At 43.0% G+C, this 18,940-nt stretch overlaps 1 protein-coding gene across 1 annotated transcript in view; it reads right to left on the bottom strand.

The window, feature by feature from the left end:
* Window positions 1–18,940, bottom strand: part of LOC118397873 (sodium/potassium-transporting ATPase subunit beta-1-interacting protein 2) — a 162,375-nt gene that overhangs the window by 12,394 nt on the left and 131,041 nt on the right. Inside the window, exon 4 of the mRNA XM_052471033.1 lies at window positions 16,801–17,001. Within this exon, the coding sequence (XP_052326993.1) occupies window positions 16,801–17,001 (201 nt within the window). The remainder of the gene's footprint in view (window positions 1–16,800; window positions 17,002–18,940) is intronic.

Here is an 18,940-nt window from a genome sequence, read left to right as displayed (position 1 = left end):
AAGAGAGCTACACAAACTTATTGGTGGGAAAACATGAGCCACCACTGAGAAAAAGTAGAATATGATTGAGAGATCAAAAGAGCATCTCCATGTGGAAAACATTCTGTGTTGAGGAAACAGGTGTTAGTACAGCGTCTAGTGTATCACACTGCTCTATGAAATGGGTCATATAGAGATGTTGAAGAGACACTGAAAAACAGAGGCACATAAACAATGTTCCAAAAAGAAGCCCTGCATCGTCAATGGGGTAAAAAAAACATGGTTTAAGAGACATTTCACAAATAGTGATTATACATATGCATATTTATTTTTTAAACAGATAGGCTGTGGTTCTGGATTTTCTGTAACCCCAATCTGCAGTGGCTAAAGATATAGAGGTTTCTGCGCATCTTCAGGGATTTTTTTTGTAGCTGCTGCCTACATGAACTCAGCAAAAAAAGAAACATCCCTTTTTCAGGACCCTGTATTTCAAAGATAATTGGTAAGTCCAAATAACTCACAGATCTTCATTGTAATGGGTTTTAACACAGTTTCCTATGCTTGTTCAATAAACCATAAACAATTATTGAACATGCACCTGTGGAACAGTTGTTAAGACACTACAGACGGTAGGCAATTAAGGTCACAGTTATGAAAACTTAGGACACTAAAGAGGCCTTTCTACAGACTCTGAAAAACACCAAAAGAAAGATGCACAGGGTCCCTGCTCATCTGCGTGAACGTGCCTTAGGCATGATGCAAGGAGGCATGAGGACTGCAATGTGGCCAGGGCAATAAATTGCAATGTCCGTACTGGGACAGCACTACAGGGAGACAGGACGGACAGCTGATCGTCCTCACAGTGGCAGACCACGTGTAACAACACTTGCACAGGATCGCTACATCCGAACATCACACCTGCGGGACAGGTACAGAATGGCAACAACAACTGCCCGAGTTACAACAGGAACGCACAATCCCTCCATCAGTGCTCAGACTGTCCACAATAGGCTGAGAGAGGCTGGACTGAGGGCTTGTAGGCCTGTTGTAAGGCAGGTCCTCACCAGACATCACCGGCAACAACGTCGCCTATGGGCACAAACCCACCGTCGCTGGACCAGACAGGACTTGCAAAAAGTTCTCTTCACTGACGAGTCACGGTTTTGTCTCACCAGGGGTGATGGTTGGATTCACATTTATCGTCGAAGGAATGAGCGTTACACTGAGGCCTGTACTCTGGAGCGGGATCGATTTGGAGGTGGAGGGTCCGTCATGGTCTGGGGCGGTGTGTCAAAGCATCATCGGACTGAGCTTGTTGTCATTGCAGGCAATCTAAACGCTGTGCGTTACAGGGAAGACATCCTCCTCCCTCATATGGTACCCTTCCTGCAGGCCCATCCTGACATGACCCTCCAGCATGACAATGCCACCAGCCATACTGCTCATTCTGTGTGTGATTTCCTTCAAGACAGGAATGTCCTTGTTCTGTCATGGCCAGCAAAGAGCCCGGATCTCAATCCCATTGAGCACGTCTGTGACCTGTTGGACTGGACGGTCAGGGCTAGGGCCATTCCCCCCAGAAATGCCCGGGAACTTGCAGGTGCCTTGGTTTGAAGAGTGGGGTAACATCTCACAGCAAGAACTGGAAAATCTGGTGAGGAGGAGATGTACTGCAGGACTTAATGCAGCTGGTGGCCACACCAGATACTGACTGTTACTTTTGATTTTGACCCCCCCTTTGTTCAGGGACACATTATTCCATTTCTGTTAGTCACATGTTTGTGGAACTTGTTCAGTTTATGTCTTAGTTGTTGAATCCTGTTATGTTCATACAAATATTTACACGTTAAGTTTGCTGAAAATAAACGCCGCTGACAGTGAAAGGACGTTTCTTTTTTTGCTGTGTTTAGCTGCTCCGCTGCCTCTTCTCCTTCCTTGATCGGCGATGAACGCCTTTGTCTGGTGTAGCCTACAAAAATGTATGTTGTACGCAAAGGACATGGTCGACATGTTCCAACTACTGCATTCCATGCCTCAGTAGGCTATTAGGCATAAGCACAATTTCATTTTCTTTTTTCAGGAGGGGAGTTAGTCTTCATGCAGCTATTTATATGTTCTACACAAAAGACATGATCAACATGTTCGTACAAACTCGCAGATTGTCATTTGCCCCAATGCAACACTCAAGTGGGGAGTTGCATGCAGCTATCTAGGCAGCATATCAAATTCAAGCAAGACACAGACACGCAGTCTAATTAGCGATTTAATATTATTTTTTAATCATACAAACATTGGCTAAGCAGGAGGCAGACAGGCAGTCAAAGTATTAGTGTTATTTTTCAGCAACTCTGGCTAGTGGCTACGATATGGCAGCAGCTACAAAGATTATCCTATATCACACAAAATGTTGATTGTTTTTACTCCAATGCAATGTGCTTATGCAACTGCAATATCTGTTACAACAGACAGAGAAGGTTGTAGCCTTCATAATGGCCTTGAATGTTTGTTCAAATCGCCTCATGGTTTTTATTCCAGCTCTTCAGATGAGGCAGAGACATTGGCTATATCATAATGGTTCAGAAGAGGGTGGGTAAAGAGAGAAATGTGAATGTAGGAGTGTGAGCAGCAGTGTGAGCAGCAGATACGTAGAAAAAAATGTGTGTAAATTAACACATGCGCAGAACGCGATCTGGATTGGTAGCTTTGAGAAAAAAGGTTTCCAGAGGGTCCGGGGACGACAACTCCGTATTCGCAGCCACAGCCTGAAAAAAATCTAATGGACGGTATCAAATAATGTGGGCCTGGCGGTTCTTATTGAGACTGTATTTAAAATGTGTCACCTAATATGAAGATTTAGTGGATTAAGTATAACAATAGAAAGCCAAGGGAACATAGGAACATAGGAAATCTAATTGGAGGCTTATCCTGAGAGAAATACAGTAGCATACTAGATATCCCTGCTCTAGGCACTAATAAAACCCAGAACACAACAATATTACTCTCTTCCCCCGCTCCTCCTTAGGCCTGTAATTTCATAGGCCAGTGATTGGAGGTCTCTGATTGGATTGGGCGATAGGGAAGCTGGGATTTTGACTGTGGTCAGTGTGTGGAGAGAAATGGACATTCTCAATGTCACAGAGGATTCAGTCAGACAGGAGGCTATGCACGTGACCGTACTGTGGACAGCCATGTAGATAGTGGGTGTGCCGTCCTCATATTCAGGCATTGTTTGGAGTCTAAGGGCCACAAACAGACACAGTTACAAATCTGAGCAACCCCAGATTTAAGATTATGGGAATACCTCAAGGTCTCACTCTCATTTACTCTGAATAATGTGCCCGCCCCACACTCTGTCTCTGCAGTAGGCTGGTAGCACAGGCCAACACTCACAGACACTAGTCACACACAATGCCGGCCCCGCCACACATAACACACTGCACACTTTACCCATCAGGAGCACTGAGGAGGTGAAACAAAGGAGCTGCTGTTTTTGTTTGCTGTGTGATTACCAGACAAAAAAACATCACACACACACACACACACACACACACACACACACACACACACACACACACACACACACACACACACACACACACACACACACACACACACACACACACACACACACACACACACACACACACACACACACACACAGCTCCTCTGATTAGCCAAAGGTATCTCGTTTAGAACCATGTCACAGGGTGTAAGCCTAATTTGTGGGTATTCTTATGATAAAGGCTCCTTTAAACACAAGCTGTTTTACTCCATAGGAAATTCCACTGTGAAGATGATTATTGACGGTTGGTTAAAATTTGACTCTATAAATCTGAATAATACATGCAGAGTTTCTGAGAAAACCATTCATAATTGAGAATAATTCTGGGAGCATGACTGCTCTCAACGCAAGCATTATAAACAGACGCACAACACAGCCATTCTCTATTGTTTAGGCGAGAGTCAGTGAGACACACATCTGTACTACATTCATAACTGTCACTTTTAAAAGGAAGCTTTGTCCAGTTGACTTTGGATATAACTGATTGTGTTACTGTTCAAAGACTGATTGAATCAGGAGCCTTATAAATGAACAGACACAGTCTCCTCTGTTGTGCAGCTGACAGCCATGACACTGTCCTCCACGACACTGAGTAAGTGACATGTTTTGCACTGGTGGGATACTGTTCACATGTTGGCCTTATTTTATTCGGAGGGTGCTGTTGTATGGATGGATCACATGCAAATCACGGCCCAAAGGTCAAGGAGTGTTGAGGGCTGAGACAGAGGACTCTCCACTTTCAATTGTGCAGCACTTATGAAATTCAACTGACATGACAATGGAGGAGGAGAGGAGGAGGAGTGTTTTCACAACGGGCCCATTCATTTAGAATGTACCAATTCAGCCAGAGAACAATTGACTAAACATTCTCTACAGTAAACACCATTGAAAATATATATATATTCTTTGTTGCCAAAAATGGGTTTCATATGGATTGTTTGACATCAGAATCATAGAGTGGGGTATTGCATTTTGGATACTGTGCCAAGTCTAGTGCTGTGAACATGACGCTGCTTGTGTAAAAATCCTGGAACCTAGCCTAGTAAAACCTCACATTGTATTAATACTCAGATCTTTTATTTCACCCTCGAATATTAGAGCTCAGCAGGGAAAATGTAACTTCAAAAGTCCCTCATAGAGTAATTGATGTGGATGGAATTCCCCAGCTAACCTATCTCCTCATAAAAAGTGGTGCGAAATCACATAGTTTAATCAATTTCCTGGTGTTGTGTGGCATCACTCAACCTATTTCTGTTTCAGCGTAGACTCCCATTTCAAACTGTGTGCGGCTCAGCTTGTGCATAAGGTAATTCACATGTCCTTGACTCCATCCTCCTGCGTTCTCTGGCCCGCTGCGGGTAGCCTTGGTCTTTCGCGTTTATAAACTGGGCCGAGGCTGCTTAACATGCCAACAACTGGTCATTGGCAGTTGACAGCTTTCACCATCAAACAACCTTTTATTGGAACCATAGCTTTTTTACTGGGGTTGCATCGCCAGGAAATGGAAGCAAGCTACAACATGTCATCAAGGCTAAACATCTAAGTACATTGACTCCATCAAATCTTTTAAATAGGACAACTGTTGGCATACAGACTCTTGTAAAACCAGACCTGGCTTAGGGAAGTGCTGATTGTATATGTGAGGCATTTACAGAGTATACTAAGGGTCTGATGTGTGTTTTATTACTCATCACAATAAAGCCAAGTGGCATTTCAGCAGTTCCTATAAAACAAGGTTTTCTGTTTGCCACACATCAGAGATTCTGGGGGTAAATGCTGTGGATGGCAGACTGATGCATCACTCTAAATGAGGCCCTGAACACACTGTGTAATACAGCACAGAAAGATTGAGGACAAGCGAAAGCCTCGCTGAAATGTTTCCCTAGTATTTAACCCCATACTGAGAACAAAAGACTGGAGAACATTTGGAAAATGGGCTCTGAGCAAATGTATTCATCATAATTCAAAGATGGCAAAGCATCACCCCACACATCCACAACCATCAAAGACATTTAATCTGCACAGTACACAGTATGAACCCAGTATTATTACTAGCCAACATTTTCCAAAGCTACTTTGTGTTATTCTAATATATGAATATACTCATTAGTGTATTTACAAGTGAATTTCCCCTGGTGTATGTTTTTATACATTGATACATCAGTGAATCATCGTTTGACAGTTAAAGTCCTTAGAAAATAAGAGATTGAGGAATTCATTAGCTTTCATGTAATGTAGACAAAGGGCTGACTTTCATCTGTGAGCTGGGACCATTCTTTAGGTCTAATCCAAATAAACCTCTGTGTCTTTAGTAATTTTCCACCCTTAGAGCAGAAACCAATTCAGTTGTCTTCATTCTAACCCTCCTTGGGGGACCTACATACACCCAGCTCTTCATCTGAATTAGTCTCCCTACGGTGGAGGGAGGGGCTCCACAGCAAAGACCCCCTGAGCTTGTGCTGTGTGAGTTCCACATTGGCATTGGTCTTGTTCGGTTGCTAAATTAACCTTTTACTTCCTTAATCATGGCCACGGCCCAAGCTCATTGACTTCTCTATTGAGCCTTCAGCTGGTGGGCATCTTTTTATAAGAGGAGAGAAAGCAAAGAGGTCAAATGATAGATGTATATACTGTAGGTTGTAGTGTAAAACATTGTACATAATGGATGAGGATAGAGTGTGAATCCTAATGGCACCCTATGTCACGCCCTGACCGTAGAGATCTTTTTATTCCCTATGTTTGGTTGGTCAGGGTGGGAAACTCTATGTTCTTTGTTTCTATGTTTTGGCCGGGTATGGTTCTCAATCAGGGACAGCTGTCTATCGTTGTCTCTAATTGGGAATCAAATTTAGGCAGCCTTTTTTCCTTTTGTATTTGTGGGTAGTTGTCTTTGTTTGATGCAGGTATAGCCTTACGGAGCGTCGCGGTCGTTGTTTTGTTGGCAACATTTAAAGAAATAAAGAAAAAATGTACGCTCGGCACGCTGCTCCTTGGTCCGGTCTTTTTCAAGACAGCGATCGTGACAACCTATTCCATATAGTGTACTGCTTTTGTCCAGCTTCTGATCAAAAGTAGTGCACGATATAGGGAATAGGGTTCCATTTGGGACACAGATAAACTCCTTTCCTCATTTGTGTCATTAGAAATACATTTTGGAATCAATGCAATTGGTTAATTAATCACATGCTTTTAACTGAAAATGTGTCAAGTCAAAATTCTAATGAGAATGCATAAAATGTCTACCAACTTTCTTGCTGAATCATAAATGCTTTCAAACAAGTTTACCTCTTATATCAATGGCCACAGTTTTCCAGAAAGAGGATGGCAGGATAAATACAAAATAAACTCACCTGAAAGAGTTTTGAGAAATTGAAACATTAAATATTTCAAGTAAGAACATAACTTACACACACACACAGTAAAGAGAGATTCCACCAAACCAGACCATTCTGTCGAGGTGCATTTTTATCTGACTGGTATGTACAAGAAACCCTAAACTATTCTGTTTTTTACTCTCAACCAAGCCTGATGGTCACTACTCAAAGCTATATGTGGGGAAACATGTATTGGCCTGTACCCCAGACAGATTCCAAGCCAAATGTGTGCTTTGGAAAACAGCATATAACACAAATGAAAGTAATATGTCTAAGCAACAGGCAATCAATATTAAGCCGCTAGGTTAAAAATGCATTAATAAGAAGGATTATTCAACATTTAGTCTGAATCTCTTGAGCAAACAAGGTAATGGGTTATGCATCTTTAGCAGAATCACTGAATGTTGAAATAGTACGTGGTTTAAACACATCCCTCTCTACTGAAAGGTCATATTTATTAAGTCATTCCCTAAAGCAATTATTCATAATGATCTTTAATGATGTTATATGCCCTGTTTGGTTGCCCTGCTATTTCTAGAGAATCCAAAGAGATAACAATCAATCAATGCATTGTACCAGGAGAGAGCTCTTTTACTTCAGGATAGCTGTTGCACCGTCTCAGTGGTACCAAACCAAATGATCAGATATAAAGCAGAAGGCTTTGCTTCCTCTGAGATTACTGTGATTCTCCAACTACACACATCAGTCCCAATTTTCCACTTTCACAATTGTGAAGGCACTTAACTGTTGGGGAGAATGAGTCGCTTTTTGACATGGTAGTGTAACAGCACAATAAACACATGGTTGGTGCTTTCCTCCCACTCTCTTCAAGCACACAGAGATGTTTGTGAAGTGTTTGACAATGATTCCCCTCATACAGTTTCCCATCTCCTTTATACGTCTGAGACAGACATCAAAAGTCTCACAAGCCCGGGCCAAACATACCATGGCCAAATAGGACTGAATGCAGAAATCGCTTCCTTTATAGCATGCTGTGCACTCCTGTTGGCAAAGAGTCCATCTTGAAACAGGAATAGGCTGGTTACATGACATGGTTGTTGCATGTATGTTGACGGACGGAAGGTTGCGGTGAAATGACCTTTATTGGGTTTGCACTGGTTGGTAACTCACACAGGAGAGGACTATTTGTTCTCATTTTCACTGGTCATGGTTACAGGGACGGGCAACTGGGAGCACCGTCCCCCTTTCGTAGGCGCACTGACCAATTTCAACAACACATTTTAGAACTCAGTCGAGGTCTCAACATACTGTTGAGCGTTAGAGTAATAACTGGACATTTGGTTGTGCATCAGCAGTCACTTAATTATCCCATGCCCGCAATTGTTTTGGGGGATTGGTAAGGTAGTCTAGCGGACAGCTAGAGTTCTGTTTTTTTGTGGCCCCCACCCCATCAAAGTTACCCATTCCTGATCTAGACCATTAAAGGTACATTCCATAATATCCTTCTACATTGATGCTGCTTCCACCTACAACCACACATGACTACAGTAATTAATTGATGGATGTGACCCAAGGTGGGTTAGATAATGTGCTTTACCTCTGGCAAAGCATCTCAAAATACACAACTCTGCTTAATTGGTTCTGGTCTTATTGGCTAACCTTACTGGCTTTGCAGAGATACTTTTCCATCACTTGACAATCATTATGTGGCCATTGTCCAGGCATTGATTGCTTGATGTAAAAGCCAAATCTCTGAGCTTGGAGCAGAATTTCTCTTTGTTTACTATAATACATTCAGACATCTCTCCATTGATCTTGGCCAAACTACTGTTTGAATACCAAGACGGCATATGGCCCCTCTATAATGTACTGAGCCCTGAGAGCCTTCAGTAGATGCTTGCTCTGTATACTGAGTCTAAAGTCTCCAAATGAATGGCACGCCAGCTAATATCTGTCACGACTTCCGCCGATGTCGGCCCCTCTCCTTGTTCGGGTGGTGTTCGGCGGGTAACGTCACGGACCTTCTAGCCATCATTGATCCACTTTTCATTTTCCATTGGTTTTGTCTTGTCTACCTGGTTCCAATCCCATTCATTACATGTTGTGTATTTAACCCTCTGTTTCCCCTCATGTCCTTGTCAGAGATTGTTTGTTGTATGTAGGTGTGTTATTTGTTCTGGTGTGCGACGGGTTTTGCACCCTATTATGTTATTTTTGTATACTTTGGTTTTCAGAGGTTTTTTGAATGTTTATTAAACAGCTCCGTTTTTACCAAGTTCATTCTCCTGCGTCTGACTTCCCTGCCACCAGCACGCACCGCATTACAATATCGGCCTGAGAAGATGGTAAAGCTATAGTAATGCTAGTTTTGACCTCAATATGTGCCTGAGTATCTGTGTATTTCTAATTGTAAAGTGTGATGCACCTATGTGAAGCTTGATCGCTTGTCTGACAACAGAAAAATCTATCTCACATCTTTCCCCTAAATAGGAGGGTCATGGGGGAAAATAAGCCATTTGGTGCTTAGCTTGCGTGACTTCTTTCTAATTGTTCCTGTGACCTCCCAAAGCCCTCATGGCTATTTCATAACACGTCAAGTAACATAGGCAGGGTCAAATAGGCAGGGTCAAATAGGCAGGGTCAAATAGGCAGGGTCAAATAGGTAGGGTCAAAGGCCTTCTTAACACAAAGCGGATTATCTTAACATATCTTAATGCTACAGTAAACATTAGGAACATGTTTATTCCCTAACTGTATCCCCAGAGAACATGTGCTTCCTGTAACTAGAGCGCCACAAAATACAACCCATACTGTATCATCATCATACACATACAGTACTTCACACACCAAGGCTGTTTGCTATTCTATCCAAACACATTACAGTATATCCCTATTGTGACAGTGGAGAGCATACAAATAACATGCCCTGTGTCAAAACATACGCGGCTGAGCTAAACATCACCACGGCATGTCCTACATGTCACAATGATAGACAGCCATTTATTTTTACTCTGACGATGTTGTGTCGTGACCGAGGCCGTACGCTGCTACTAACAGCGTCAGTGTCACTACAATGCTTTCCCAATGATGGCCGAGCCCCAGCAGCACCAGTGCAGTGCTATCTATCCACTTTGTGCCCTGGAAATAATCAGCTCAGTGGGGTGGAGGCAGACTCATCATGTCCAGCTCAGTGATATGGACGTTGGGGGGGGCTCTCATCATTAAAGCAGTGGAATGAAACACTGTACCCTCGCAGCTCGCGGGGTCCCATCAAGCACCGTCCCGTATCGTTTCTGACATTTGAAAAATAGGCGCCCGCCTTTTCGCCGCCAATCTCGCTCTCTCTCTGGCTTATCAGATGAGAAGCTCTGACACGTCAGAGATCCTGACAATATCAGCTCTCCTGTCACTGAGCCCAGGTCCACGCCGTTATTCCACAACAACAAGCCCTTCTCACAGAGAGAGGACGAGGAAGAGGACAGGGGTGGGCCAGGAGAGAGAGACACACAGAGAAACAGGCTTTGAATAAGAACAGAGAGAGAGAGATTGAAAGGGACCTGAGATTGATACTGAAGCCTCTCTGATAACAACGTTGTGAGCCAGACTGACGGGTGTCTGCTGAATGATTTGCTGAGCATGACTCTGTTTCAATACAACAATTAGTCTAAGATTGCAATTCTGTGCGGCCATGGTCTCTGTGTGGGTCTTCAGGGACTGACATGTAATGAAGCAAATTGATTCACTTCCCTCAGGGTGTTGGCCACTGTCAAAGCTGATTCATTTTACTCCAGGGGCTAAAGCATTCACTATTCACAGAACTGACAGCATAAAAAATAGCTTTCTATACATGCACAGGCATGAAACAAGTGTAGTCTTTGGGGATGAAAAACAGATTGTCAAAAGATGTGGCAATTTGAGCAAAGCACCTATCCTGGCTAAATGAATTGGATTCATCTATCACTGTGGCCTTTGCTTTTTGTTTAATTTGTATACTTCGAGATTCAATCAGAGACTTGGAAGATTTGGAAGGCAAAGTGTTTTTCCTTCACTGATGCATCAAAGGAACAGATTCCTCCACCATGACTGATACCTCCTCCAATCCTCTTAAAATGACTTGACCAAATTGGCCTTAGTGTTTGCTTTATATTACCCAGAGCCCAGCCGCCAGGTCTTCAATAGTGATTTCTCTACAGATACCCATCTTTCCATTCTGTTATCCGCGCCAGACACAGCTTTGAACAATAGCCATTGAAATGAACATTGCAGGCAGTGAGAGAGAGGGAGGTTCAGGTGCAGAATAGAAATGAATGTCTGAAGACAGAAAGACAAGGAGAGAGAGAGAATTTCTCATCCCATCATGACAGAAATGCCAAACCACGGGAAAATAAATTAAAAATTAAAATGGTGGGATCACATGGAGAATAAAACAAGCAAGGTATTTCCACTACTCTGTGAATAGATTACAGCGGTAAAGCAGCAATGACATTGTTTAAACACTTGGAGGTCATGCTAATTAATCAACAGGGTAAATAATATTGCAAAGAGCTCGACTATTAACCAGGCAAATACTAAACAAGGGGTCTTTCACAGTGCCTGAGTGATGGGTGCATGTATTATACGTATGGGTATGCCGTGCGTCCCTTTAATCTTGTAGCTAATGGACCCAGGCCTAAGCTCTTCTACAAACAATTACACTCACATTCAAAGACCCACTCTGAATACCTAACAAAATACACTGCAACAGTACTGTCAGAGGGCACTATGTAATTAAACAAGGTGTGATTCATTACAAGTGTCATTAAAAATATTCTCATAAGCACATCACCACAGCTATGTTTAATAGTCTCATTCATTAAAGTGTCTCTTCTGGCCGTGGGCTCAGAATGCCTGTTGTCTGTCTATACAGGTTAGAGGATGTGATGGAGGAGTAGAGGGGCCTGTGGACTCCAACAGCTGTCTCCTACAGTAAGAGCTGTCTCCTCCAGTGTGTGTGTGTGTGTGTGTGTGTGTGTGTGTGTGTGTGTGTGTGTGTGTGTGTGTGTGTGTGTGTGTGTGTGTGTGTGTGTGTGTGTGCGTGCGTGCGTGCGTGCGTGCGTGCGTGCGTGCGTGCGTGTGTGCGAGTCTGTGCGAGTCTGTGCGAGTCTGTGCGGGTCTGTGCAAGTCTGTGTGAGTCTATGAGATGTCACTTTGGATATGGGAGCATGGGCATAATTGTAAAGTTAACATTTGACAGTAAGTGGTACTAACCAGGAGTTCAGCCTGCTACATATAATGTAGTCCTATGGCTCCTGTCATAGGAAGCACCAGTGAATGACAAGTTAGCTCTTCTGTACAGACCCAGTCCCCTTACGGCTCTATGAAGCTCTGCCTTTACTGTATATGTGCAACTTTTAGTAGCCGCTATACAGCAGCACTGTCTGGAATTGACTCTCACATTTCCTATCAGGGTTACTCTCACATTAAACCATGTCATTGTTCAAACACAGTCAATGCACATGTTTTAAATAGAATACTTAGTCATACCTTTAGAGCCTCATCATTCCACAGCTAACAGCTTTGTTAGAGTGAATGTGGATCCTCTTCTGATTCATGACCTTCCACAACTGGCTGTTCTTAGAGAAACTGGCCACGGACCTCTGAGGCATCAGCCATGCTACTGTATGCCGGACACAGCTCATTTAGCCGCTCATCCAGCCATGTGAGCTGGCCACCCCCTCTCTCTCCCCCCTCTCCCTCAGGCTCTCCCCTAGACCCCAGTAGTGTGGTGGCGTTTGCTGGAGCCCTTCTCTGTGGCTCTGTGTACTGCCTTGCCGCTCTGCTTTTCTCTCTCTCCCTCCCAGTGTGAAGGAAGAACAGAGAAATCTGCCTGGCAACACAGCAACGACTTCCTGCACTCCTCATCTGACTGCAGATAATGATTGACAAGCAGCGGTTCTTATAGACAAAACAATTGTCATAGTAGCAAAGCTAGTGAAAAAGCGGTTGGTTGTTCAGAGACCTACAGTTTTCTGCATTTGTTGGCATACAGTATTACTGTACTGTACATTTCTCTGGTAAACTGTGACGGTTTCTGTGCAGTAACAGTTTTGTTTTTCCACCATGATGCTATCTTCTCCTCAATGCTTACATCACGGTAAAAGGTTCATGCAGCAGACGATGGTGCATAGCAAAATGGCCGGACCTCGCCACGGTGTGGTGGCCAAGGTGAGACGGAGGACATCCATAGTGTTAACCATCATCAGTGGTTCAAATCCCACTCAGTGCTGTGTGATTACACTCCCAGAGCATGGTGGACCACTGCTGAGCTGAAGAACACAGTCAAGAGTATGTTTACTGATATGAGATTCTCTGTACTTTTTCCTCCGATTCCCTCGGGAACATTAACACATGATCCATAGATAATAGCATTCTAGGCTGGTGGGAACAAAGTGTAATTGTAGATGGGATGTGGAGAAAGAGCGGTGAGACACCACAGTTTCACCGAATCTCACAACCCCAGAGCTGAAAATAACATATGGTCACTCAGCTAAGGGCCAACTAACCCAACAGTCTCACGTTGACAGTGTCACAGTGACCCCACCGCAAACAGCTTGGGCTGGCTTTATTTACACTACTCCGGTGAAAGGTCACTGCGCCAATAAACATCTTAATTATCTACCGTAGCTACCAGCCTGTCTGTCTGATGTTGATAGCAAAACAGAGTCCTTCAGAGTTTCAATCCGACAAAGACAAGGAGGACTGTAGGAGAGGAGAGAACAGTGGAGTAGTAACATAAAAAGATCCTCCACTGATTCCAATCCTCTCTCAGTCTCATCCACTGCAGGCTTCTCATTACGACACAACTCTATTTAATTACTTTGAGACGGAGGCTTCCTCATGGCGTAATGATGCGTACAGCCATACTAATGTCTAGGCTGGTTGTAAATGAACGGATTAGGCCCCTACATCAATTCTCCGCTTTGAGGGAAACCTCATTAGCACAAGGTGCTGCTCTGTTGCTCTGATGTTAAAAAAGAAAGTAATAGAAAAACAATGAGACTTAGGGAACAACGTTGTGTTAAAAAATGGTGGGTGTGTTCATGACAAGGAAATGACAGCCCTCTCTCTATGATGCTTCCTCTCTAATACTTGTAATTATCTCTGTATGAGACCTGAGCAGGACTAAAAGAAGGAGTTCATCATTTTGGTTCACACAGGGAGGCCCTTTCATTGTGGACCATTTTCATAGATATTACTGAATTAGATTAAACCAGGTTATTTTCATTAATAAATGTGAGATAATAAATTATTACTCGGGTACGTTGTACCCTGTCAAATGACTATACTTCAATGAAAGAAGAGGGACAACTAAAAGTTGCAGATCCATTTTGTTCTTGTCTGGTAGAGGGGGAAGGAGAGAAGGGGAGAACAGGAGAAGAGAGGCAGGAAGCTTGTCTCTGCAGTTATCAGATCAAAGAGCCACTCATTCAGTTTGGGGGAAAGATAATGAACCAGTCATTTCTAGCCCTGAAATTCTCATGTGAGGAAAGAAAGCCATTCATTATCCATCAGAGGTGCTGGGGAAAATTGACATTGTTGCCTCATGCTGCCAGACACAATTAAACAGTCTTCCATCCATGTCAAATGTCTGAGATAGGAGCAGTGTGTTTTGGATGCTTATTATGAATTTTTCTCAGCCCAATTTTGAAGACTGTCGTTAAGACTTCCAGTGCCACCACACAAAGCCGCTACCAGAGTATTGGGGGTAATTTGGCAAATAGATTCTAAATTCGTCCCAATGCTTTCCACTAAGCTAATAAAATGCTACTTAAAAACAACAACAATAAAAATGCATTATGGCAACATTGGATAGGTATTATGGGAATACCGGTATGTGTAATGCTGTGTTAATGTTTGTATATGATTTGCATCATTTATAGTCGATGCTGGACACTGTGGCCAAGTCTGCAGACTTTTGCTCATTGCTATCAGTCATACTGACAAAGCATGACACGCCACTTCCCAAATGACTCCACTGCAGAGACTAGTGCTCTGAGCTCTCAGCTCTAGCTTTTAGTTTATATAAGAGTGCATAACACACTTTGGCCATTAGTTTTAATATTACACTTTATTTAAATGGATTTGGTCTCTCTCCAAGCACATTTTAGTATTTGAAATATGATATGTTAAGCAATGACAAAAGTGATGTCGGAAGCAGTAAAAGATATATCAGAAAGAAGTATCAAACCATTGTAGTATTATTGGGCTCCATGCAGTCCTTTAAATCAGCCCTCATTCGGCTAAAGGTTTCTGCTGACACAGACACCCGTCTTTCCCCTTCGATGTTTCAGGGAGAACTTAACTCATTGTCATATTGATCCTGGCACCCGACATTCTCCTGACACCATGCCAGTGGAACAGCTCCTGTGTTTAGGAGACTAAGCGTTATTGAACTTGCAATAACTCCAACCATTTTCTACATAATATCTGACAGGTTCTAAGCATAATTCTCACTGGTGTTTGGAATTGTGTTATGTGTCCATTCTACTGTACCGCAAGAGAGATGGGAGGAACAGGTGGTGGAATATACTGTAGACTCATTGCACAGACCTTGTTCGACGTTACTGTAATGCAATTGTACTACAGTAGACAAAGCATATGACTGGCGAAAGGGATATGATCATCCACCTTCTCCCGATTGTTCTTAACCAAAACAATCTAAACATAAAATGTCATTGTTTTTTCATTAAAAACAGTGGTTAGGAAAATCTGTAAGTGCTTGTTTCATCTTATCAAGTGTTAGGTCCGTGACTGAAAAAGATTCCAATGTGAAGAGTAAAATATATTGAGATCTAACTTATAAACCAGAGAAGTAGCCCTGAAATCCAATCCAAAGTAGGTTGCACAATGTCAGTTGGGAGCTGATAGAGTTTGAGAATAGTTCTAAATCCAGGCAGATAAAGTATCGGGTGGTTAGCTGGGTAGAACGCTCAGGCTGGGGGAGAGAACATTTTCTCCTGGGATCTATCTATGGGGAACCTTGCTGTGATCATTTACACAGCAGCAACACCCCACTCTTTTTCATTAACACATTCCCCTAATTACACGCCATACATGAAGTCATTATGAAATACTGGTGCATTGTGGGAATTTCCCACTCACACTGCGAGCCTGGGGACTATAATTACGAATGGCGGGAGAGAGAGAAAAAAATAAAGATACACTGGGGACGGTTTTCCCTACACACACACACACACACACACACACACACACACACACACACACACACACACACACACACACACACACACACACACACACACACACACACACACACACACACACACACACACTGGAGGAGAACGGAGGGAAAACCAATCATCAATAAGGGAATTGCGTTTCCCTTGCTATCCCCCTGGGATGGCCCACTGCCAAGCCACTAAAAGCTGCCGCCAAGCCCAAGAGTTATTTTTCCCCTTGACTATTTTCTGCGTTATAATATTGCCGCAAGACCATTAGTCACTAAAGTAGTAGGCAGCTATTAATACGAGACAAAATAATGCAGCTCGGGTCTTGCTTGCCTGCTCGCTAAGCACTGCCTTATTAGGGTTGTGTTTCACATCATATTGGCATGTCTCAGCATTGATGACCGTGGACACGACTAACTCCTTCATCCATCATAACACAGGTAGACAGCCTCACTAAACTGAAACCAAGATGAACATTTCTGAACAGAATGCCATGGTTCACCATAGCCCAAATATAAAAGCCTTTTCATGTGAAACAAGGTCACTGTACAGGGCATGTAGGACTTCAACAAAAAGAGTCCCACATGCCCAAAGCCTAGCGCTGTCCATCCCATTCCCTTGCTGAGATGAGCTGAGATGAGAGGGAGGGTAGTGGGTAGCAGCCCGACACAAACAGCCAGAGGCCTACTATACTTACAGCCAGGAGGATCTGCAGGGAGCTGTGGGCCACCTCCACATACTGGTACTCCAGCAGACAGCCTGCGATGCTGATGTAGCGGTGGTCCTCCGGGGCCCAGGACGGAGGAGGGGTGACCGGGGTCACCCTGCAGCCTGGACCGTTCTCCATCCACCAGGATCGGTGCATGGACATGTTGAAGGTCATGATCAGGTCACTGTCCTGCAGGCAGAAACAATAGAGAGAGGTATGTTATATAGAGTAGAAATGATAGAAGTATTGAGGAAAGCTACAGTAGATGTTCTATTGTAGGTGTTTAGCTAAGTCCCGATTGCTTTACCCAGCCAGAGTCAGAGTCAGTGCAATTATGTACCCAGGCTAATGCAAGATTACACATCTGTCTGCCAGTGATTTAATTGCGTAGGTCAATCACCCAGCACTCCACAATATTGTAATCAAGATAAAATGTGTTTATTGGTATGGAACAATGGCTAAAAGGGTGAAAAACCTCCCCTCTGTGACTTCTCTACGCTACACTTTTCCTACTCTTTAAAAAGGGTGCATAGTCTGGAGGAGATTGAGATTCTTATTTAATTGAATGTGTATTTTACTTTCAACAATGAGCTCATTTCTGACATTTGTTTTTAAGAATCATCTTTCATTCTGAAGTGGGAAAAGCTTTGTACTACTGCTACTTTGGCAGTATTTCATCACGAGTCAAGTTAAAAGCTTTGCTTAACATTTTGCAACACAATTATTTATTCTGCCTCTTTACCGGCATCTCAGAAGGCTATTAATTCTGAGCAGAACAAGAGTACACCGTGAGTAAAACTAAGCCAACATACATTTAGCTTTTGAATGCCATTTATTTCACAATCAACTGGCAGAATAAATCCCATTCTCAAATCCCAGCGCTAGCAATCCAACTGCTGGCGTACAAAAAGCACTTATGACACCCCAGGTCATTTGAGTCAACGCCAGCTATCCAAGCTGAGGATAATTCTAGTGGGTATTGAGAGAGAAGTGTGCATGCACACATCCTAAATCCAACTATAACAAATGAAGAGGGAATAAAACAAAATCCATCCATCTCATAAATGGTACTTCTAGCTCCTAAACCTCTACCCGGTCCTTACGCCTACGAACGCATGACTGAATATATTCGATTCGCGCATTATCACCCTCTGCTCAATAGACTCCCTAAAGACCTGCATTTTCACATTTCAACTCACAATTCTGAGCACTGCTTAAATCAGACAAGCGTGCCTTCCAGCCCAACATTTGCCATTGCCTGCTGCGCAGTGCATTGGTTATTCTAGCATAAAACCTTGGTATTTGGTACAGAGGCAAGCATTCCCTTTCACTTACAAAGCCAAGTAACACCACCCACTTGTCTTTCTTCCAAACAACACTTATCAACCAGCTCCCACTTTTCTTTCATCTAAACAACACTTATCAACCAGCTCACACAGTTCTTTCTTCCAAACAACACTTATCAACCAGCTCCCACATTTCTTTCTTCCAAACAACATTTATCAACCAGCTCCCACATTTATTTCTTCCAAACAACACTTATCAACCAGCTCCCACTTTTCTTTCATCCAAACAACACTTATCAACCAACTACCACTAATCTTACTTCTAAACAACACTTATCAACCAACTACCACTAATCTTACTTCTAAACAACACTTATCCACCAGCTCCCACTTATATTTTCTCCTGCTCTCAGAATGAATCATCCAGGGGATTGGGGTCAGTGGCATTATTGCATATCAAGATCTATCATTCCTCTGCCTCTAGAAATGGTGCGCGTGTTTGTCCACAAAGGACGTGGGTGTTGCGATTAAATACACATCAGGCAGAGATTTTTTGTTGGATCCTTGCCAAACAACACACCCACAGCATAATTTTTGTCTGCTTGTGTGTCTCATTGAGGAGTGGATATTGATGGAGCAGGCTCCCCAATACAATCAGAAACACAAGGTCTCATCCAACACAGGTTCAGTGCCACACTTCTCAAATGTTCCAGATTGTAATTACATTAAAACCTACAAAGTGGACAAAGAAATACATGAAATGCCTAAAATTAAAGCTGGAATCCATAGCAGTAAAACTGTCGTGTCTGTTTACAAAATGACAACAAGCAAGATGTTACTTC

The sequence above is a fragment of the Oncorhynchus keta genome, chromosome 19 (genome assembly GCF_023373465.1).
Source record: "Oncorhynchus keta strain PuntledgeMale-10-30-2019 chromosome 19, Oket_V2, whole genome shotgun sequence".
NCBI lineage: Eukaryota > Metazoa > Chordata > Actinopteri > Salmoniformes > Salmonidae > Oncorhynchus > Oncorhynchus keta.
Note: the sequence above shows the minus strand (reverse complement) of the source record. Positions and strands in the feature narration are given on the sequence as shown.